This window comes from Microtus oregoni, unplaced genomic scaffold, assembly GCF_018167655.1.
Source record: "Microtus oregoni isolate MIOR12 unplaced genomic scaffold, Mior012 000020F_ref0000438, whole genome shotgun sequence".
Classification (NCBI taxonomy): domain Eukaryota; kingdom Metazoa; phylum Chordata; class Mammalia; order Rodentia; family Cricetidae; genus Microtus; species Microtus oregoni.
In genome coordinates, this window is record NW_024543079.1 from 38,703,490 (window position 1) to 38,727,741 (window position 24,252).

Here is a 24,252-nt window from a genome sequence, read left to right on the forward strand (position 1 = left end):
CTGTATATATTTTACTCTTGGTTAGGGTATTGTACATATGCAACTCATTTCAAAATATAGTGTAAAATGGTATTTCTTAAAAGCTATTATTACAAAGTATTTTGAACAATTAAGAAATTAGTAATTAGTAGTTAGTCATCTATAAAAATTAAACTTGAGGTTTCTGTTTTCAAGGTCAAACAGTTAATACACACACACACATTTGTTCACATATTGGATAGATGATCTGAAACCCCTTCAGAGACTTACAGAATGTGGCATTTAAGATGTTTTAATAACCTAAGGCTTTTCATAACAGTGAGACATGGCTGCTTCTAGCAGCTCCAGTTTACTTCAAGAAAGGATGATGGGTATAGAAGAATCTTCATACGGAGTTTGGTTTCATTGTGACAAATTAGGACAAATTGCCTCGACCACTGACGCTATGATATCCAAATCGGACAAGGAGGATACAAAAGAAAATGACTGCTGAACTTTGTGAAGACAAGGTAGAACATTCCTTCAAAATTCCTGTTTTATAAAAAAATTCTGTCAGATATTCTAGGCTTGTAGGCTGAAGATAGATGTTCCAGTATTACTGAGGAACCTAGGGTGAGTGTTCAGACAGCCAACTGTTTCTGTCATTTCTGTAGTTTTTGGATATTACTTGCTCTGCACTTCCTGTTTACTCAGGTAATATATCATCTCAGTTCTTTGATGGGGTTGAAGACTAGATAGTTATAGTTATAGTTTTTCTGGTTAAAAATTTAGAAAAAAAAAGCTTACAGAAGAGATGTAAATTTTATAAGGTTGCAAAACATAAAAACTTAAGTTGTTTATCTAAAAAGATGTGTTTAGGTCTAAAATATAGATTTAGGATGATAGTACACATTATGATACAATATAGTTTAGGTGTAAAACTATAGACTCAAAACACATGATAGATAATGGAGCCATTTCTCTGAAATTGCCATATACAAATGGACTTGATATTGTAAATATAATTCTTCCCTGATAATAGTAATTATTGTATATAGTTTTACTATGTTATAGTTCAAAAACCTTTCCTTTTTATTTAGACAAAAGGGGGAAAATGTGCAATATTTTGATATTATTGTGACAGTCCAGACTGTTAATAAACTTTACCTTGATCAGGGGGAGGGACCAGTGATAGCTGATATTAGCCACAGAGAAGCCAACAATTTGAATAGAGAAGATGCACCAGCAAGGAAGGGCAGGAACTAGACCTTGAACTTCCTTTTGGTCCTGTGCCAAAGGAAGAGACGTTTTTCTCTTTCTGTGTCTCCCACCAAAAAGCAAGGTCAGCTGGTTTCTTCTTTAATGCCTAGCTACCCTCCTGATTCCCAGGAGTTGAGATGGAGAGACTCTTCTCTCCCTGTGTCCTTTACAGTCTCTGGTGCTCTGGTGGAGTTCTGAACCTGGGTTCTTTCCTTTGCAATCCAGATGTGCATCCTACTCATTCTGGGGTGTGGTGTGTAACTGCCAGCTGCTTTCTCAACCTTGCTTTTTTTTTTTTTTTCAGAGACAAGGTTTCTCTGTGTAACAGCCCTGGCTGTCCTGAAACTAGGTTTGTAGACCAGGTTGGCCTTGAACTCACAGAGACCCTCTAGCCTCTGCCTCCCTAGTCCTGGGATTAAAGGTGTGTACCACCATGCTTGGCTATCAACATTGTTTTTAACCCTTCGGAATCACTTTGCATCATCTTCCTTATGGCTCTTTATCAAGGACTGTCATTGGTAGACCAGACTCCCCCATCCCCACCCCCGCTTTCACTTTATCCTCCCTTTTGTTCACATTATGTCTCTGTTGTCCCTGCTCTAAAACCCGTTTCCATTCCATCCTATCACCAGTTGTCCTTCTGGAGACTCCCAGGGCATCTTGACACACCTCCCATTCTCTCTGAAGGGATGGAGTTGAACCCTGACATTCAGTCTAGCTTGGCATTGGTTGACACTCACCGTGTGAGCACCTGCTCAGCTCCCTCAAGATCTAGCTCCTCAAGGCTTTCCCAGAGCTTTCCAGAGCTCAGTCTCACAACTGTGAGGAGAGCACTGGCTGTAGCTAAGTGAGCTCAAACATTCTGAAGACACGGATGACATCACACCATTCCCACCATTCCACCAGAACTTACTCTCTTGTCTATGAAAGAAACACACCCAAGGAATATACTCTTAGCTTTGATCTGTGATCATTTATAGCAGTCTGCCAAATAATATATTTTCTATGTCGTACTGAAGTTTTTGATTCCTCCTTCATGTGTGTTCCATCATCCAGAAAAGTATGGTTTTTTTTTTGTTTGTTTGTTTTTACAATAGGCCCTGGACTTCTTAAATTTTTCCTGGTGTGACATGCTCTCCACAGTGATAGGAAATGACTAGACCATATTTGACATTGGGGCCTGTGAGTTGCCCTCCAAGGAGTTTTCCTATGGTATCAGGTTGCCTTTTCTGTCTTTTCAATTTACATTCACTGGACCGATGTCAGCCTTTGCCACAACTCCTACATATTCCAGAAGACAGAGACTGCCTATTCTTGCCATTCCCAGAGGAGACATTATTCTCAGGAATTCTTTGTCTACAGTCCCTTTTCAGATGTCCTATTCTACCACAATGAAAACACTTGGCATGATGTCTCCTCATCCCTTTAGAAATTGCTTCTCCTACCCAAGCCTCCGTATTATAGTCAAATGTCTCAGTGTTCATCGTATTCAGGATCCATTCATCAATTGGTGCTGATCTAACCTTTAAAGACCCAAGTTTCTTCTGCATTCTACATTGGCATTTTCAAAAGCCAGAGATCTAATAAGCACACATCTAGCTTCTGGATCTGTAGCTCCTACTTGTACAGCCTTAATCTTTGTAAAAAGTCACTAAAGGGTTGTCTCTGTCCCTGTTCAACCCTGCTATGTGATTCACTCCTCTTTCCTGATGTTTGAATCCTGTGCCAAGCATTTAAAGCTGTCGTGCTACATAGGGACACGGTATGTTCGTTGTAGAGAGCCTGGTCCTGAGGATCAGAGCAATGTCCCTTGACAATAATTTGATCTTGGGAAGCCTCAAATCTTTTTGCTTTTCCCTGTTGTTCTAAAATTATTACTTCTTCACACAAAAAGTATTTCTTTAGCAGATGAGGTCCATTTTCTTAGGACCGCTGATATTAATTAAAGCCAATTGTGTGGGGAAGCCTTATTTCTTGAAGCCCACGTTTTCACCATTTCCCTAGAAAATGGTGAATGCAGGCCCTAAGATATTATTCCTTGTTTAATTTCTTTTCTATCACTCATACCTATAGGTTGTCATGTATATTCTTTGACTACCTTCAAGTACTTTGTGCCAAATGGCTTCTCAGAAGATATTATCAGATAGGCAGCTAAAACTCTGGGTAAATCATCTTGGACTCCGGCATGTACTGATGAGGCTAAATCCTTTCTTTGTATCTTTTCTCCGTGCTAATCAGTTTTGATAATATCCCCAATCTTTATAAATTGTTTTACCCCTGCCCTGTGTAATGTCTTAATTTCCTATTCAGCATTCTGTTCTAATGTTCTAAGGATTCCAAGGTATGAAATTTGTCCAGTAATGATAACATCTCCTTCTTAGACATAATTTTGATGGTGTTGGATATTGCCTTCCTGAGAGATACCATATCTCTTAACCTAGTATTAGTTTTCAACAGATTCTGTTTGTTAAATGCAATAGCACAAATTGTTTCAGATAATGTCTCAGTACCCTACAACAATGAATGGATTTTGTCTGTCAAATTAATGTTAACCTTTTCAAAAGTATTAATTTTTTCAGCTAGTTGTTCATTATCATTCTGTAAAGACTATATCATTTCTAAAAGTGCCCCATTCTTGGCTCTGTTATTAAACCATTTTCTTAATGATATAATATGAAATGCAAAACTAATTCCCCAAGTCAAATAAATGGATGAGGTATGTGAAGAACTGTTTTGGAATTTTGATGGGGATTCCATTGAATCTGTAGAGTGCTTCTGGTAAGGTTGCCATTTTATTACATATGTTTATACTATCTATGCAAGAACATGGAAGATCTTTCCATTTTCTGGTATCTTCTTAAATTTCTTTCATCAAAGACTTAAAGTTCTTGTTGTATAAACCTTTCACTTCTTTGGTTAGCATTACCCCAAGATAATTTATATTGTTTGTGGCTATTGTGAAAGGTGATATTTCTCTGATACCTTTCTCAGCCGTTTATTCATTTGTATATAGGATGGCTACTGATCTTTCGAGTTAATCTTGTATTCTGCTACATTAATGAATGTATTTATCAGCTATGGGAGTCTCCTGGCAGAATTTTTGGTATCACTTATACCGTCTTATCTGCAAGTAACATAAATTTGTCTTTTTTCTTTCCAATTTGTATCTCCTTGATCTCCTCTTGTTGCCTTATTGCTACAGTTAGAACTTTGACTACTATATTGAATTGGTATGGATAGAGTAGACAGCCTTATCTTGTTAGTGATTTTAGTGATATTGCTTTGAGTTTCTCTATATATATTTGGATGCTGACTGTCTGCCTGCTGTATGTTGCTTTCATTGTGTTTAGATACGTTCCTTGTATCCCTGATATCTCCAAGACCCTTATCATGAAGCAGTGTTGGATTTTGTCAAAGTCTTTTTCAGCATCTAATGAGATAATCTTATAGTTTTTTTTTGTTTATTTATACGATTGACTATATAGACATATTTTTGTATGTTGAACCAAACCTGTATCACTTGGATGAAGCCAACTTATCATGGTGGTTGGTTTTTTTTCCATGGGTTGGACTTGATTTCTGAGTATTTTATTATTTTTGCATCAATGTTCATGAAGGAAATTGGTCTGTATTTTTCTTTCTTAGTTGAGACTTGGTGTGGTTTCAATGTCAGAGTAACTGTAGCATCATAAAAAGAATTTGGCAATGTTCCTTCTGTTTCTATTGTGTGGAACAATTTCAGGAGTATTGGTATTAGCTGTTCTTTGAAGTTCCATGCAGAACAAATTTAAAACTGCTAGCTGAGATGGTCCATCCTCACAGACTCTCCACTCAGGACTTCAGAAGAGCTCTACACCTTCCCATCACACAGAGAGTAAAGAAAAAATAGTACAGAAGAACTTGATCATTTTCCCAAGGAAGAACTTGATTATTATCTCAGTGTTCTCAATGTCCCCTAAGGATGCTGTTGCAGTCTAGAGAATAGGAAGCAGTCTAGAGAACACAACACTCATATTCCCAAGAGGGCGAATCTCAGGTTTCTAGCTATTTGATGGATATTTGTCATGTTACAGGTCTTACTTGCCAGTTGTTATTGGTCATAGTCAGGGAGGAAACTAAACAAAGGTGCTTAGATTCAGAGACCTCTTTCTAAAAAAATAAAAAAGCAGCATTATAGAAATGATAGAGTGAAACAGTAGATTATGGAATCTACCTTTAATCTAAAGAGCAGCTATTATTCTCAAATATTTTACATTGTTATGCACTTTTGTATAATGATAAAAGGTTGATGTTAATTTTGTTATACTGTGTATGTGTTTCATCTCTTGTTTAGTGTGTTGTACATATGCAGCACATTTTAAAATGCAGTGTAAGATGCTCTTCCTTTATGGCTATTATTGCAATCAGTTTAAGATAATTCAGAAATTAGTAGTTAGTGGTTAGTTATCTATAACAATCAAACTTGAAGTCATGAAAGTATGGTTTTCAAGGTCAAACACATATATCTTTTGGATAGATGATCTTCAAACACTTCAGAGACCTACAGCACATGGCATTTAAGATTTTTTAATGACCTACGGCTTTTTATGACAGTGAGATACAACTTCCCCTGGTAGTACCATTTTATTTCAAAAGAGGTTGATGGGTATTGAAAAACTTCCACATGGAGTTTGATTTCCTTGTGACAAAGTTATTCACTAAGGAAAGAAACTGCCTTGCCTCCACTGTTGACAGTATGGGGACCAAATTGTGCAACCAGAATATGAAAGAAAGTGTCTGCTGAACTTTGCCAAGACAGGGAAGGTAGTCCTTCAAAATTCCTGCTTTTCAAAACACCTGTCAGATAATGTAGGTGTGTAGATTGAAGATGAATTCCCCGGTGTTTCAGAGGAACCTGGGGTGACTATCCAGGCAGACGGGTTTTCTGTCATTTCTATAGTTTTGGAAGATGCTTACTTGACACTTCCTGTTTACTCGGGTAATATTATATTCATTTCAGGTCTTTGACAGGGATAAGCACTAGATTTCCTTGTTACCAAATTCAGAAAAGAAATTTACCTAAGAGTTGTAAATTTTATAAGGTTGAGAAGCATAAAAGCTTAAGTTATTTTTAGGACTATATGGATATTTTTAGGATAATACAAGTTATGGCAGAGAATGGTTTCGTATAAAACTTTAGATAGATAATGGAGTAATTTCTTTGAAATTGCCAAAAAAGATGGAATTGATATTTTAAGTATACTTCTTCCATAACTGTATTTTTGTATATAGTTTTGCTATGTTTGAATTAAATTTTTTTTCCTCTTCATTTAGATAAATGTGGGGTGGGTAGGGAATGTTGTGGGATATTTTGATTGCCCCTGACATTCCAGAGTCAATAAAGTTTACTAGAAACAGGGGGATGAGCCAGTGACTCTCCGACAGCAATAGCCATAGAGAAACCGGAAATTTGGCTATAGAAGATATGGAGGAAGGAAAGGGCTGGGAGTAGAGTTTGAGATTCCTTTTGGTTCTAGGACAAAGTAATAAACAATCTCCTGTGGTGTTTCTAGCCAAAAAGCAAGGTCATCTGGTTGTTTCTTGGCTTCTCCAATCTAGCAGGTTTTCACTGCACATCTGACTACCAAGCCTTTGTTGATAACTAGAATGGTAGAGACTTAATTTAAACTAACATATTGAACCACTGCAGAGCCAGGTCGAAAACCTGTAGACCTGCCAGGCTGGGGTCTGAGTAGCCGGCAGTGTACTCACTGTGGGACCATTGGGCTATAGATAATAATAAAAAAAAAATCTGTAGATTCATGTACAGCAACTAAGGCAGTAGAAAAGCATCAGTGTATACTTATATGTGGGTCATCTGTTTCATCGACCTGTGCCCTTTATTGCTATAGCTCTGAAGTAGAAGATGGAAATCAGGCAGCGTAATCACCTCTCATGTTCTTATTTTCAAACTAGTTTAGATGAATTTGTGTGGATGAATGTGGTTTAATGCCTAGCCATCCTCCTGAATCCCAGGAGGTGAGAATGAGAGAATCATCTGTCCATGTGTCCTTCACAGTCTCTGGTGGAGCTCAAACCTGGGTTTCTTTCCTTTGCAATCCAGATGTGCATCCTACTCCTCTTGGTGTGCACACCTGCCAGTCCCACTTCTGCAACCTTGCTTGTAATGCCAAGAATCACTTTGTATCTCTCAGATAGTCAAGAAAAGAATTTTGCTTTGTGAGCCAATGAGTCTTTCTGGCAAATAATTCATTTTTATTAGTACAAATAATGTTGTAACACAAGTAATATAAGTCCTATAATGTTAGAACCAAACATTACAAACAAAATAAAATAACCAAGACAATATTACTGATATGTGATAAGAAAATTTTATAATGAAAATATTTTATGAGTAATATGTAATATAATTTAATATGTAATGTAACAATATAATTTAAACAATATAACCAAAATATTATAGTCAAAGTAACCTAAAAAGTAACATCACTAAGGCATTACAATAAAAGTAATAGAAACAAAAATATCAGCAAAATAATATAAACAATTATAATAACCAAAGTTGTATAGCAAAAATAATTTAAGCAAAATAATATATACTAAATACTATCATAAAATATTATAATAAAATCATTATGACTAAAATAATATATCCAAATTAACATAATAGATATATAGTAGAAATATTATAAGAAACAAGTTATAACTAAAGTAAAATTACCAAAATGTATAACATCAAAATATTATATCCAAAGAAATATAATCAAAATTTAAATTTGAAAGCATTTTAACAAAATATTATAACCAAATTATAGTCAAAATACTGTAACCTATTATAGCAAAAATATCAATGTAAGCACTGTATCCAAGACCATGTACCCAAAATAATTTGAATAATGTCAGCTGTGTGCTGAACTGATGTGGTCTTTTTCTTGTTTTCAGTCCTATCTGCCTTGCAGTGGTCTAGTCTGTCAGCGTCACTGTGACCCTGGGATCTGCCCTATTTGTCCTCTGTTCATCTTTCCTGTTCCTCAGCTTTCACCATCTTGTTCCCAGTGTTTGGGTGACCATAGACCCTCATCCCCTCACCTCCTCTTCCTCACCCATTTCTGCTTCTGCCTCCCTCATTTGCAAGCTGGGTTGTTTCCCTATGGCAACAGCCTGCATTTCACGGGATCCCTTTTCTCCTATCATATTTTGATAGTGGCCTCAGATCTCCACATAACTGTACTCAGCGTCTCAGTGTTTCCCATAAGCCCTTGGTGAGATTTCTCCAATATCTTGTGTGAATAAGCCGACATTGGAGACCCCGGTAGACTGTGTGGGAGGGTTTAGGACAACAGTTTCCATAGAGATTGCTTGCTCAGCTGGCAGGCCTGACCTCATCCTCTGACTTGAGTCAGTCACTTTCTCAGTCCCCTGCTTCACCCCAGAGCCTGTACTGGCTTCTTAAGTTCTTCTTCCTCTGGTCCAGGGCTCGTGATCTTTGTGTGATATTGCAGCTCCCTGTCCTCAGTCACTGAAGGAAATGGTTTTCTTGGACCACTCCAAGCTGTTGTGGGATCCAATGGAGAATTTTCAAGGTAGGGACCTTTAGAGGCTGCCATGCTTGAAGCCTGAGGTTCATTGGCTGTGCTGGTTTCTGGCTTCACATTGCCGAGGTCCGTCCTCTCCCTGGATCCTTCATCCCGGATGTATAAGGAGAGCCCAGGGATGGATGTAGGATTCTTAGGGTGCTTATTTCATGAGTGTAAGCTCTGGTTTCTTGATGAGAGGAGGAAATGGCAGGTATGGGCAGGAGCAACTGTACAAGGAGAGAGAGAAAGTAGTGTAAGGATAAAAGACAAACTTCTGCACATCACTCACAAAGTTCATAGTGGGAAATACTATGGAATTCTCACTGCTCCACGTGACAAAACACAGGTAGCCTTGAGCACTGCGGCTGGATTTGGAATCACGGGGTCCCTTGAGTGTGTATGAGGTGAGTTTTCCCATTGTAGCAAAGTGCTGGGGATGAAGTAAAAATTCCACCCAATGTGGTTATCTTGTAACGCAGGGTTCCTGATTTCATCTTTCCACTAATACTCGCGATCTCCTGGACTGATGGGGCTCTGTCACACCCTGTAGCGTGGCAGGATATTTACTGGGTTATTTTAGCACAAACACTGAGGAACAAGAGACCTTTAAGAATTTTACTGGCGTTCTCTCCCCACTTGGAGTAAATCCAAATAGAAAAGGAAATTTCAACTGAATGAGGTGCCCATTGGTGTGTTATGCTAGACGGGGTTGTTCCTGCTGTGTCATGGTTGGGACTTGCTCTCGAAATCCCCTGCCTGCTCCCTCCTTTTACATGCCAGTATTCTCTGTTTCTGAGAGTTAAAAACCAAAACGACAACAACAACAAAACTGCATCAAAAAGGACATGCACATTGAAACTTTGCACCATGGACTGCATGATCCAATGATGTAATTCAGTTGGAGAACTGGGATTTGAATGTTTTTCTGTACCTCAGAAGTGGTCATATGTCCAATGCTCTCATTCAAGAGTATTGAATTCCTCTTATGAACATACAGCACAGAATACAGCTTCAGGAACCCAGAGGACAGAGCTAGGTCATGCGTGAGGCTGGCCAGGACCTCCACTAACCTGCTGACGGTCCCCAGGCCTGGGAACCTAAGGGGCACTCTGTCGCACCCGGCTCCAGACCCAGTGGTGTGGATTCTGGTTCTGGATCTGAAAGGGAAATGAGAGGTGAGTCCAGGAGGATGGACCCATCCTTGTTCTTCTCTGGGCAGCACCCTGTCTACCCCCTCCCCGGGCTGATCCCTGGCAGACCTCTTCACACTCCTGTCGTGTGAGCCAAGCTCGGTAATCTATGACTTGGAGGAACTCCCCCTGCAGCCTTTGGAAGTCCTTGTATAAGTTCTGCCATGTGTCTGTGCCCAGCAGGAATTGAAAGATGCTCCTCTTGAATATGGGGTCATCCTCTTCCATGTCAAAGGCGATGTAGCTGCCACAGGAAAGGGGAAGTACATGTCCTTAACGGTGACAGTCAGAGGAAGGTGGGAGCATGTATCTCTAGACATAGAGTGGAAAAGCAGTCTGTGCAGGGTCACCCTAGGATAGAGCATCCCCAGGGCATCCTGCAACAAAGCCTGAAGGACCCATTCACTTCTCAGTCAAGGAAACGGACACTTCTGTTTTTCCTTCTTAAAGGGAGTAAAGATCCTTCATGATGTCAGGACCCTCCCTTTCCCCCTTCTGGGCCCTTGAAAGTTTCAACTACTTTATTGCTGAGGATCACCACTCAGGCCTTATGGAGTGAGGGGAGCTTTGGGAATGGGATTTGGAAAGATTTGTTCCCTCGTGATGCTCACAGGGCCAGAAAGAAGTGGATCCTGTTGTAGAGATGTCCAGGAAGCCCGAGTCGGCCAAAGTACTCCACCACCATGGACAGCAGGTACTGTGTGGACAGAGACTGGGTGAGGGGAGGCAGGTAGTAGACAAGAGGGCAAGAAATCTCAGTGGGGTCTGCACCTTGTGCAACTGATCATTATACTCCAAATTATACACAGAAAGGGGGAGTGGAATACATTTGCTTTGTGGATGTGAGCTAATTGGAAAACCAGGAAGGAAGTTGGGGGTTATAATAGGGATGGGCAGCAAGTCTCTGTTGCCTCTGTCCTGGAGAGCAGTCCTGGGTTATCCTGGCCTAGACCAGTCTTATGTTTTCTGTGTATCCCCGAGGGCAGTGACTGCAGAATATCTGAGGTTCCAGATACCTTGTCGGTCATTCTGAAGAAAATGTCAGCTGCCAAAAAATTCTGGACCACAGGATCCTCTGCAAAGAAAGCAAGTATGAGAGGCAGTTGGATCTCCCATCTCTTTGGGCCAAGCGTGTGATGGTGGGGGAAACTTTGGAAGAAATGTGTGGCCTTCAGACGTCATCCCCATCCCCAACCCCTTTGAATTCCTGAGAGGAAGCAGGACCTATCTAAAAGACCTTAACTTTCATATCAAGAACATAGTTTGTCGCTGTCATTGACACAGCCATGTTGTACTTTGCTGGTGTTGATTCCTGAGCTTGGTCAATGATGACATTTGATACTTTCTATTGAGCATAGCTCCCAATGTTAAATTTTACTTCATTCAAACCTTAGGTGTGGCCTGGATCTCTGTGACTGCACAGTCTGCCCATTTCTCATACTGAGACTGTACCAAGATCCTCATCTCTGGATGATAACTGAATCCTTGGGTAAAGATGGAAAGCTCATAGCTTCATAGCTTGGGTCCCCTCTCCTCTGAGGTAGGGACCAGATTCCCCTTCTCCATAAGAGCTCATTTGTCTTTGAGGTCCTTCCTGGAGGCACCATTCTTTTAAGTAGACTTGCTGGGGTGGGGTGGGGTCCTGTGTATGCGTCACTAGCTGCCAGGCAAATAATAAATAGTGCTTGCACAGCCTGGGTCCTCTGCAATGTCCCTGACCCCCAGAGGGCACTGTCTGAGAGAGTGCTCAGTGCTAAGGCATCCTGTCCTCTACCATCCAATATGGCAGCCCATGGCCACATGTAGGCCCTGAACACAGAATCACAGCTGATGAGACCGGGGAACTGAACATCCATCGTCTGTTTACTCCATTAACACAAAGTAAACATCTGCTGTGACTGGTAGGTGCTGTACTGGGTAGAGCACCTGGGTGTTGTTCACAATCTGCCACACTTGGTCCCAGATCTGTGACCTGATACCACCTAGAGAGACCTCTATGCCTTACTAGTGCCATAGAGATCTCCTGTCTTTTTGCTGTCCCACCTCTAGGTGCCATGGCCTTCAGATCCTTTCCTGTGAAGCTGCCAAGAGCTAATATAATCTTTATTTGTGAAATGTTTGGGTCTTTTAGTTTTTGTGTCTACCCAACAGTGCATCCCCAAGGCTGGGGTCAGTGATATTTCCTGTCTTTCTAGTGTGCACCATCTTGACTTTTGGGTTGTTTGGTGAGGAGAGAAGCACCTACATCAGTACTCATGAGTAAGTCTGCTTTCCTCTATCTGAGAGGTTGTCATAGAAAGGGGACACCTCCACATAACAAGGAGGCCCTTTATCTGTGTCACCTAAGGGCCCATGAGCACTGGGGGAAGGTTCGAGCCAGTACTCTCCATACCCCATTTTCAGTTTTGAACTGGCCCTAAGTATCCAATCCCGAGTTCCTAGAACCAACCGAGGAGTCGGTAGAAGGCTTCAAGGTCCTCAGGCTGGTAACAGAGTCTTCTCTTCTTCTTTATGGTGAGTTTTGTCCCCTCGATACAGCCCACCGTCCATATGCTCCTCTTTGTCCTTCTTCTGGAGAACTTTAGCTCTGAGGCAGCTCCAGGGGTAGCTTCAGAGGTGGCAGTGCCTGAATCCTGCAGGCTGCTCTTCTGGGCAGCTGTGTGGACAAAAGCTTCTTAGTAAGCGTGGATGTAACCACAGCAGGAACCCTGGTCACTTCCTGACCATTACCCAGGAACTGGTCTCTTTTTGAGGACTGAGTGACAAGTAGTCACTTGGCTACAACTGGCTCTTCAAACAGAGACCACAGTGTCTAGGGAAGATGGGCACATACCTACTTTGACATCTCCCAGTGCCTTTGTCTTCTGGACTCTCTTGCTCTTGGCCTGCTGCTCAGGGCCATCCCCTGGAGAGTCATCGCTGGAGATAATAATGATGTCGTCTTCTGGATCTGCAGGAAGAGGAGACCTCACATGACTATAAGAGGGACAACCTGGACATGGCAGAGTTCTTCCCTTTTTATAATCCCATGTGACATCTCACGATGTCTCAAGGAATGGCTTTCACTCATGCACAGAGGAGACTAGAAATTGAGTTACTATGAACTATTCTTTGCCAAGCACTAGCTGCTCTCTCGTGCCTCTTTCTCTGGATAATTCTGTCTACAGGAAAACCCTATGGAGACAGATGAACTTGTTGGCCCTGTAGAACTTGATTTAGGATAGTTTCGGAAGATAGGAGGACCAAGCATAGTGGCCGTGCTGTTTCATTCATACTGAGACGGGAATGTCAAGGGGCATGCAGACACATACCAGTCGTGACATCTTCCAGTTTCCTTTTCCTTGGTCCACCATTGTTCATGGATCTCTGCTCAGGGACAGCCTCTGGAGAGTCATCACTGGAGATAATAATGATGTCTTCAGGATCTGCAGGAAGAGAAGGTCTCACGTGACCACAAGAGGGACAACCTGGACACCACCGAGTTCTTCCCTTCTGACCATTCCATACCACAACCCAAGAAGTCTGAAAGGAAAGGCCTTGACGTATCCACAAAGGAGACAAAAAATTGAGTTACTATGTACTTTTCTTTACCAAGTACCAGCTCCTCACTGGTGCTTCTTTCTCTGGATCATTCTGTCTGTAGCAAACCCGTATGGAGATAGATTTTTTTATCTTCTATCTATCATAGCTACAAAGGTGACCAAGGAATGACTTGGCTCACCAGGACCCCCCCTTGCTATGGCCCTGTACGAGTGGATTTAGGACAGCTTGTGTAGATGGAGGGACTCTGCATCGTGGCCATGCTGTATCATTCATACTGGGACATGAATGCCAACGGGTATGCAGACACATACCAGTCATGACATTCTCCAGTTTCCTTTTTCTTTGTTCACTGTTGTTCTTAGATCTCTGCTCAGGACCATCCCCTGGAGAGTCATCGCTAGAGATAATAATGATGTCGTCTTCTGGATCTGCAGGAAGAGGAGACCTCATGTGACCACAAGAGGGACAACCTGGACATGGCAGAGTTCTCTTCTCATTCCATGTGACATCTGAAGAAATCTGGGAGGATGGCCCTTGTGTATCTACAGTGGAGACTAGAAATTGAGTTACTATGTGCTCTTTTTTGCCAAGCACTAGATTCTCTCTGCTGCCTCTTTCTCTGGATCCTTCTGCCTGGAGGCCACCCCTGTGGAGACAGATGAACTTGTTGATCATTTATCTGCCATAGCTACAACAGTGACCAAGGAAGTGATGTCCTGGCTCACCAGGACACCCTTGCTATGGCCCTGTACAAGTGGATTTAGGAAAGTTTGGGAAGATGGAGGGACTCTGTATAGTGGCCATGCTATTTCATTCATACTGACATGCATGCAGACACAAACCAGTCATGACATTCTCCAGTTTTCTTTTTCTGTGTCCCCTCTTCCTCTTGGATCTCTGCTCACGGACATCCTTTGCAGAGGCACCTCTGGGAACTGGAGTACTCTTGGCCTGTCGAGCTGCAGGAAGAGAAGAGCACAGCATGAGCCCAGAAAGACCTGCTTGGCCAATGCCAGGCCCAACCCTTCTCATACACCTTGTAGAATTAGCGTGTAATGTGAATATATCTAAGAGGAATGTCCCCCTAAGTCCAATATGCACTTATTTACCAAGGTGGTGTAGGGTTGAATTCCTATGTACCTTTTTCGGCTAAGCAAACACTATTCTCTGGCACCTCTTTTCGTGAGTCATTCTGATTGCATGGTGCCTTAAGAGAGACAGCTGACCTCTCTGATCTTCTGTCTGACATAGCTGTAAAGAGTAAATAAGAAGTGACCTCCCTGCTCACCAGGAAACACCCTGCCATGCTACTGTGGAAGCTGACTCAGGGTAGCTGGGGAAGAGGGTGGGGCTAGGTTCAGTGGCCATGCTGCTTCCTCCTTCATGCATCTGGGGACCAGGGCAATAACACCGAGGGTCATACACACCTGTCTTTACTTTCCCAAGTCTTTTTCTCTTTTGACAGTTCATTGGCTTCTGAAACCTTGGTGCTGTGTCTGAGGTGACTGGTGTAGACATAAAGGAATTCTGTCTTCTTTGGTTATCCAAGCAAGACAGGGGATCAATCTGATTCCAACCCCAGGCTATTTCTGTGTAACCTTCTTTTTCTAAGACAAAATTATAATAAAGTTTGCAATCATGGTTCCATAGTTAACGGTAGCTGCGGTTTTTGTTTGTTTTGTGGTGATGTTACTTGCATATAGGACTGCACACATGCTGGGGAAGTACTCTTCCATGGAGCTCTGCCCTATCAGTCTTGATTCCTTTTGGAATTATCATTTGATCAGATCCTACTTACTTAGTCTGTAATCTGTGAATGACTATAAATCACTTCATTTAGACATGAGAAGGTGATTTCTGGCCTTGCCTAGTGCATGCCACATGTCTGTGGATTGACCCCTATAGCTTTGCCAATGGTAAGAATGGCTACTGAGCATCACATGTTCCAGTAGGCTCAGGCTGGATGACTTTACACACCTGTTTCCTTTGTCATTCCTCTTTCCATATATCTATTTACCACTATACATTCATAGGCAGTTAAATCTCCCTACACATGCAGATCCTGTGCCCTACATCATCTTCCTTATGGCTGTGTCTTATCAGCAGTCATTGGTGGACAAGATTCTTCTTAAACATTCTCCCTGTTTTTATTTATCTCCCCTTGTTTACATTTCCCCCGTCCTCTGTTTCCCTTAATTTAAAACCTGTTTCCATTCTTATCATATCACCTGTTGTCCTTCTGGAGACTCCCAGGGGAATCTCTGACACAGCTCTAAGACTCTCTGAAGGAAGGTAGTTGAGCCCTGACATTTAGTCTAACTTGGCACTGGGTGACACTCACCTGTGTGAGCACCTATTCTGGTCTCTCAATATCTCGTTGCTCAAGGCTTTCTCAGAGCTTTCCCAGAGCTCAAGTCTCAACAACTGTCAGGAGAGCACTGGCTGTTGCTAAGTGAACTCAAACATTCTGAAGACACTGATGACATCACACCATTCCAACAGAACTTACTCTCTGGTCTCTGAAAGAAACACCCCCAGTTAACAGATCATGGACATCTCAAGTAAAGGCATCTCTTTTGGACACTCAAGTAATCTTCTCTTGTCCCATTGCTATCTTATTTTTATATTTCACCTTATGCCTAATCAAATCCTTTATGATTACAAAGGAAAGTATGTTCCTGGGAAAGGAAATTTAGAAATCGTAGGAGTAAGCATTGACCTCTCATCTGTAGTAGAAAGCTACTCATCCAGTTTATTTTATTGTGTATTTGTCTTTAGTTATTATCATATTATAATTAAATCATCTTTCTTTTTTTAGTTTTCCCGAGACAGAGTTTCTTTGTAGAACAGTCCTGGTTGTCCTGGAACTCAATTTGTAGACCAGGTTGGCCTTGAACTTACTGATATCTGCCTGCCTCTGCCTCCCAAGTACTGGAATTAGAGGTATGTGTTACCACTGTCTGGCCATAATCAAATCATCTTTAAAATTTTATATGTTGATAACAAGGTTTATGCAGGTGTCAAAACTTACACCTAGAGATTATACAATCCCTTCTCCAAGTTCTCTCTTGTGGTAATGACTTTCATGATCATTTAGTACTGCAGGGGGAGACTGGTCACCAACATTATGTAGGTTTTTTATATTTACATGCATGTACCATTAATTTCATCTGTGTATAAAGTGAGGACACAGAAACTCCAAGGTATGGTTGAGGGGAAGGGTATATTGTTGAGATGAGGGAGAGCACAGCCTGAGGTATCTGAAAGAGTTCAGAGCAGGGAGAGAAAGCAGTAGACTAAACATGGCCTGCATTTGGACCAGGCCATGATGGGAAATGGGGAGGTGGAGACCTTCAGAGAGGAGGAGATGAAAACAAAAGATGACCAAGGGAGTGAAAGCCTGCAATGTCAGGGTTATATAGGAAGGGAGGGTAGGAAGCCCAGGAACTTTAGAAGTTTTGGGTAGGGGTGGGGTGAGAAGAGCTACAGGTACTGAGTATACCTGGAGGCCACCGTTTGCTTTGTTATGCTAATAGGCACTGCAGATTGCTATTTGTCTTGAGTTTCTTTTGGACCTGACAACTCTATAATTTTGGGATATTTTTCCTTATCAGAATATTATGTTACAAGAGAAAGTCTATAACACAGGATGAACATTGTTCCTCAGCAACATTTTAGATCCATCTAAGTATTTGCAAGAATCAATAGTTAATTTCTTTCGACCACTCCAAGATCATACGTGTCCATGCATGGGTTAGCCTCCTTCTGGCAATGAGACAAAATACCCCAGACAGTCTGTTGAAAAAGAGGGTAGGTGGGCAGGCAAAATGGCTCAGCTGGTAAAGGCGCTTGCTGCCAAGCATCCTGATGACTTTTCCCTTGTAACAAGCTTGATGGCCTGAGGTCAGTCCCCAGAAACCACGTGATGGAAGCAGGGGTCCAATGCCTATGAGATGTTCTCTGACCTCCACATTACATCATGAGACACACACTGCACACCACCACCCCTCCACACACAGAATACAGAGAAAAGAGGGTAGACTGCTGGAGGTGTAGATCAGTGGTAGCGCTTGAGTGTGAGTGAATGTTTGTGTATGTATGTGTGGAGGCTAGGGGTATATGCCACCATGTTCCTCAGTTACATCTTCACCTCATTTTGGGGGCACAGGAACTCTCAAAGTTCTTGACACTCTCTGTTTTGGCTAGGCAGGTAGGCCAGTGAACCCCTAGGACCTACCTGTCTCCCGTATTTGATACTGGCCACCAAGCCTTGCTTTTTACATGAGTGCTGGAGAGTCAAACTCTTGTCTTCTTTCTCATCCAGCATATACTTGATCCACAAAGTCATCTCCCAGCCCCTTTTGCAGTTTCTAAAATCTAGATACAGTCCTTTGCCAATCTTTTCCCTTGTCCCCGAGCCTGTCTGTATCTTCCAGGTAAGGGCTTTTGAAGAGCCAAAGTCGTAAATTTTCATGAAATGTATTTAGTTCTGTGGAGTTATATGTGTGTTTTCAAAAAATTTGAAGATTACCACTAAGTCCACCCTGGATTGAGTTCATTACGTGAGGTCTGAGTTGATTTTGTTCAGCATAATTTTTACAAAACTGTCTTTGCTTTACCCCTTTGTCAGGGTCCTCTTTCTGAGATGGGCATGGAGGCACTTGCCTGTACGCCTACTACAATACTGAAAAGCTGTCTGGCCACCCACAGACAGGACCTGTGTAGGTCCAGAAGCTGCGGCCTAGGCTCTCTAAGGGCCAAACGCTAAGTCCTGTCTTGTAGCCCCTCAAGTTTTCTATAATGGTGCTGGCTTCTTGGAGGGAGAAGAGGGAAGAGGCAGGGAGACTCCAATAGGCTCATACATCCCTGTAGTGTGTGGACTCTGGAGCCTTGCAGGTTAGCCTGATGGTGACTCAGATATGCTGCCATAGCAAGGAAACTAATCAGAGCTGTTCAAGAACAGTATTGCAAGAGGCAGGAAGGAGTAGGCTACCTACTCATATTAGATAGTAAGCACATGATATAAATTCAGGGAATGACCTCCAGACTGGAAGGAAAAGCCAGATCCAAATATATGTCCTCTGTGAGGTGATACTAAGTGGATGGAAGAGAAAAAGGACAGTCATATCCAGAGTCACTGTGTGTGTGTTGGGTGTGTCCTACAGAGACCTGGTTCATTACACGTGGAAGAGTGACTGTGAACACCAAGGAGGACTGTTGACTCATGGAGGGTGGACAATGGCACACACAGAGAGGACCATTGACAGAGAAGTGTGCCTTTCTAGGGACAATTGAGACATCCCTAGATATGTCAACTGAAATGTCATCGCAGGTTACAGTGGGGAGAGAGAATTCCGGGCAGGGGTATGCAGGGGAGCCTTCATTAATGAATGCCTCTCCCAACAGGCCATAAAGACTAAAATATATCATTCTTACTGTGCTCTTATGTAGATGGCCCTGGCTGTCTAACTGGAAGTTCACCCAGCAGGCAGAACACAGCCATGCTGTAACCAGGCTTCATCTCTGTTCACATAATCAGTCTGTGCGAAAGGCAAGAATGAATGTTTCTTTCATTTGTGTAGAAGAGATTTGAAGACAGGAGGAAGGGAAGGAAGAAAGTAGAGCTCTGCTTGTTCTGTTGTCCCAGGACATAACTGTAAAACTATGTGGCATTGTCTAGGAATTCATGAATCCTTGGTTTCTGTACCAACACAACTGTCTCATTTCTTATCCACTTACCCTGTTGTCCTTGGGAGAACTGGCTGAAGCATGATTATCTGCTACCTGCAAATGTCCATGAGTACTTGTCAGGTCCTCAGGGAGCCTGGGGACATGTTTAGAGAGGCTTAGATGTGCCCTAGTGGGACAGTGTCCCAACTGTAGCACCTATGCAGTTCAGTTGCCGTGTGGAAATCCCTGGACAGTATAGGACCTCTGGAGAGGGCACACCTGTGTAAGTAGGCAAACATATTAAAATTATGAAAATGTCACCTTCTTGCATGTTAAATAGGCAGGAACTTAATTTATGTCACCTATAAATGAACCAGTTGCTTGGCTATTTCATACCAGCTTTGTGAATATCAGCATCATATGTGGCAGAGTGTCTGCAGAGGAATTCATCATGTCCTAGATGGACATAACCAGTGGCATTTGTATAGCAGATTATTACGTTAAGTTTATTTATTCTCATTCAGGTGCATTTATGGAGCTCAGTTATTTCCCTTCTTGGGGAAGGTTGAAGCGTTTTCATTTCCTGTGAAACAAATAAACATCTAGGTTTCTCAGGATCTGAAGTTTTACTGCATCAACAGAAAAGAGACAAAGACATCAGTTATTTCTGGTCTCCCCCACCTACTCCCCACTCCAGATGCTGAATATTCTTGGGAGTGGTCTCCCTAATTATCTTGTTGCTTTCTCTTTCATTTCAATTCCATTGTTCCACATTGCTCTGTTTTCCATTTATGACCCATACGGTGAGAACTTGGGATGCTCCACAGTGGCTTCTTACCTATCACGTTAGGTGTATTCACAACTATGTTAGTACTACTAGTTTCACACTGGCGTGTGCCCACCGTCACTCTTCCCCTTCCCACCTCTACCTTCCAGGAGCCCCATAAAGCCAAAGCCTCATGCCTTCCCTGGGGTGACCAAAGAGCTGAGACTTGTGTCCGTCACTGTGTTGTGCTCATGCTGTCATTTGTCAATCCACCGTCTAACCTGAAGCCGGAGTGGTTTTCAAGAGAAGAGCTAATGGTATCCTCAGTGGGATCCCATTGCTTGATCTCAGTGTGACATTTCCATTATGAAGTCCAAACGAGCTCCTTTCGGCTTCTCTCCTTGACCAGCTATCCAGGGGTCGTGATCTGAGACTTAGCAAGGAATTTTCCTTCTGCCTCAGACACCCTTGCAAGCTAACATCCATATATGCTCCTCTTAGGTGTCACCTCCCCAGGGACACTTTCTCAGCTGTTCTTGTCCAGATGCCCTGTCCCAGACAGACCTCTGCCCTCAAGCATTCTTTCTGGATGTTCTTTTTTTCTTCTTTTTAATTGATTTTTATTGAGCTCTACATTTTTCTCTGCTCCCCTCCCTGCCTCTCCTCTCCCCTACAACCCTCTCCCAAGGTCCCCATGTTCCCAATTTACTCAGGAGGTCTCATCTTTTTCTACTTCCCATGTAGATTAGATCCATGCATGTCTCTCTTAGGGTCCTCATTGTTGTCTAGGTTCTCTAGGATTGTGATTTGTGGGCTGGTTTTCTTTGCTTTATGTTTAAAAACCACTTACGAGTGAGTGCATATGATAATTGTCTTTTTGGGTCTGGGTTGCCTCTACTCTGCTCAGAGCATGGCTGTATGCTTGTTTTTTACACCCTCCATTTGAGTGTGACCCACTTGGGCACAGAGACAAGGTTGACTTTTGTTGTGTTGTTAGTCTACAAGGCTGGTACATAGTAGGTATTGATCCAGCAAACACTCAGTGAACAACTGCTTTTCTGAGGGTGAGCCTGAGGTTTCTCATAGGCCTTCAGTGGATGCTTTTGCTCTAAATGCCCATGCTGGATGTGGCTTCCTCTGTGACATCGCTGAGTGTTTATGTCTTCTTTTGTCTGGTTTGTTCAGCTCTGCCCATGCCACCCTCTCCTGGCATAACCACATCTCCATGCCTCTCAGCTCCCTCTTACTGCCAGGCAGGTGAGTAGAGCCTTGGATTCTCTCCTGTGGGTTGCTCTTCCTCTCATGGGAGTTTTTCACCTTTTTTTTCTTTTTTCCATTTTCTGGCTTCATTGCTTTCTGCAGCATCAACAAATTGTTGGTTTATTTTCCCTTGAGCCCTGGTTAGATTTTTTTTTTTTTTTGTCAACTTGAGACAAGCCAGGGTCATCTGGGAAGAGGGAATGCCAACTGAGAAAATTTCTCCATTGGCCTGTAGGCAAGTTTGGGGAACATTTTCTCAATTAATGATTGATGTGGGAGGGCCCAGTGTTGCCTCCTCTGGGCAGCTGGTCCTAGTAGTATAAGAGAGCAGGTTGAGCAGGCCTCGAGAAACAAGCCAGTAAGCAGCGAGTGTTCCTTCATAGTCTCTACATCAGCTCCCACTCCAGATTGCTGCCCTGTGCTCCTGCCCTGGCTTCCCTCAGTGGACTGTGACTTGGAATGTGTAAGCTGAAATAAACCTGTTCCTCCGCAGATTGCTTTCAGCTATGGTCTCTATTACAGCAGTGGAAAGCAAACTGGACAGCTGTGTGTCAGGAAAATCCGTGCACCGATGTTTGCAGAAGCATTGGAGCAGCAGGGCTGGGAGACAGCATCCTGTCTGGTCTTCCTTGTGAACCACCTTCATGGTTTTCTGTTGGTACTGGGACAGAGAAGGAGGGGTGGTGGGAAAGAGGGAGGAAGAGGGAGGGAGAGAGAGGAGGGGGGAGATAGATTATACAGAAGGACTTTTATTATCCCTGCCTTCCAATTTCTTGTGGATGTGGACTCTTACACCTTCCTTTAACACAGCATTGCAAATATGAGAATGGTGCCCGGAAATGGACCCTCCATCCCATTTCCTTGAACCTTGACCAGCAACCTTCTTTCTTATTCTCTTGCGAGCAACAGCAGTCTTCAAGATTCAGTTATAGACATCTAATAAGAAAATGGCCTCGAGTTAGCACTGATGGGTATAAATTATTGAACACATTGACATGGACATTAATTTGAAATTTCTGCTATGGGGAATCTGTGCTCTCCCTAGGTGAACCCTGAGTTCTAGGAATTCGTAAGTAAACAGTGCCATCCCCCACGAAGACCTGGGTCGCACTCTGCAGGTGGACCACACCCCAGGCTGCGTGTTCCAGTCACGTTGATGCTATGAGGAGAAGTCATCGCCCCTACCTCAAACTAGCAGGAGGCTGCCCTGACTGTGGACAGCGGCACACTGTTAATGTCGCCAGGGGAAACAGTGGGATAAAGCTGAGGGTCTTGCTTCTTTCCCTTCAGTAGAGAAAGGCAAGTGAGGCTGTTGATCCTCACCCACGACCCACTAGCAAGGAGTAGGAGTGTGAGAAGAGGCCCTGTGTAGAATGTTCTTCTTAAAGGGATGGCTCTGTCTTTGGGGAGGTTGCCATTGCAACTGGTTCTCTCCCTAACTTCCAACTGTGGTTCTCATCAGACACCACTGATGTTTTTAAGTGTCCATTTTATCAGGCCATTTCTCTCCACAGGCGTCATCTTGTCTCCCAAGGTGACACTTGGAGATTTTTCCTGTTTGCTGTCACTATTCTCAAATGCTTGCGAAGGTGCCTCGGAGCATGCGTATCCACAGTGGCAGCAGCTTTTCGTGATGTAAAGTTGATTTTTGTTGGAGAACTAGCCACATGGGTATGGATATCAAGAGCCAGGTAGGGAGCGAGGACACAGCCACTGTCGCACTGTGTGAGGTCTAGAAAGCGGTGAGCTCGTCAGAATGAACCTGGAATGAAGCACTGGCTGCCATTTTCTGTAAGACTTTTTATTTATTTATTTGTTTGTTTATTTATATTTCATGTGTATTGGTGTTTTATTTGCGTGTGTATCAGTGTGAGGCTATAAGATCCCCTGGAGCTACAGACAGTTGTGAGCTGCCATGTGGGTACTGGGAATTGAACTCAGGTCCTCTGGAAGAGCAGCCAGTACTTTTAACTGCTGAGCCATCTCTCTAGCCCCTGCTGTAGGTCTCTTAAGCAGAATCTTCTGGATTCTTCAGAGTACACTAGACATCTTTACAATGGTGTGTTTGCTTTGAAAAATGGAGGAGGGGGGCCAGGAGAGATGGATCAGTGTTAAGAGCACTGACTGCTCTTCCTAAGCTCACTACAGTCTGTAACTCCAGTTCCAGAGGGTCTGATGTCATCTTCTGGCCTCCTTGAACACTATGCGTGTGAAGCACACGTGAAAAGCAAGCAAAACACCCATATACATAAAATAATAAAATTAAAAGTGGAGGGACAAGATAGTAATTTCATTATTACTATTACTCTTCCCAATCCATATCCAATGATGCTTCTGATTCATTGACCTGTCAGAAGGACTTTTAACATGGGGAGCAAATCTTCCCATGTCCCCACTTCCCCACCTCTAAAATAAGAATAATAGAACTTGTCTCACACCCTTCCTTCTTCCTTCCTTCCTTCCTTCCTTCCTTCCTTTCTTCCTTCCTTCCCTTCCATGTGTATTGTTGTTTTGCCATGCGTGTGAGGTCCCCTGGAACTGGAATTACAGACAATTGTGAGTTGCCATGTGGGTGCTGGGAATTGAACCTGGGTCCCCTGGAAGACAGTCAGTGCTCTTAACCACTGAGTCATCTCTCTAACCTTTCATACACCGTTTCTAAGGAGCAAAGGAGATAATATTTGCCAACTACTACATAGACAATGCTGTAAATGAAAGTTATCAGCAGTGGGACAGGCTCTACTCATCCCGATGTTCAAGTATACACTATGTGATATAATGTCAAAATATATGATTCTGTATGTGAGTGTATATCTGCCCGTGTGTGTGCCCACACAGTGTGCACACTCCTGTGGTTGCATTTTCTAGCTACCTCTTTTTAGCAGGTAGACATCTGGCATGTGATACTATCATTGGCCAGTAGGTGGCACAAGCTGTCCATCGTGGACACTAGTTTGGCTCCACTCTCGCAGAAGGGGGAAGATCTTTTTCTAATCTAGCCAGGGCTTTATGGCAGCGCTTAATCACA

General features: G+C 42.8%; 1 protein-coding gene across 1 annotated transcript; it reads right to left on the reverse strand.

The window, feature by feature from the left end:
- Nucleotides 1-9,892: 9,892 nt before the first annotated feature.
- Nucleotides 9,893-15,046, reverse strand: LOC121460057 (speedy protein E4-like). Its single transcript, XM_041670170.1, has 9 exons — nt 14,956-15,046; nt 14,669-14,779; nt 13,840-13,956; nt 12,819-12,935; nt 12,435-12,641; nt 11,002-11,060; nt 10,597-10,682; nt 10,055-10,229; nt 9,893-9,952 (listed from the first exon to the last, which is right to left on the reverse strand). Exons 1-9 carry the CDS (start codon nt 15,044-15,046, stop codon nt 9,893-9,895), a joined length of 1,023 nt encoding a protein of 340 aa, XP_041526104.1.
- Nucleotides 15,047-24,252: the final 9,206 nt, after the last annotated feature.

Excerpts from the sequence above, each read along its gene's own strand:
- LOC121460057 (XM_041670170.1), bottom strand. The coding sequence starts at position 15,046 with ATGTCTACACCAGTCACCTCAGACACAGCACCAAGGTTTCAGAAGCCA. Across the intron at positions 12,936-13,839 it reads ACTGGAGAATGTCATGACTG|ATCCAGAAGACGACATCATT; the intron begins GTATGTGTCTGC and ends CTCTTCCTGCAG. Across the intron at positions 11,061-12,434 it reads AGCCTTCTACCGACTCCTCG|AGGATCCTGTGGTCCAGAAT; the intron begins GTTGGTTCTAGG and ends CTTTCTTTGCAG.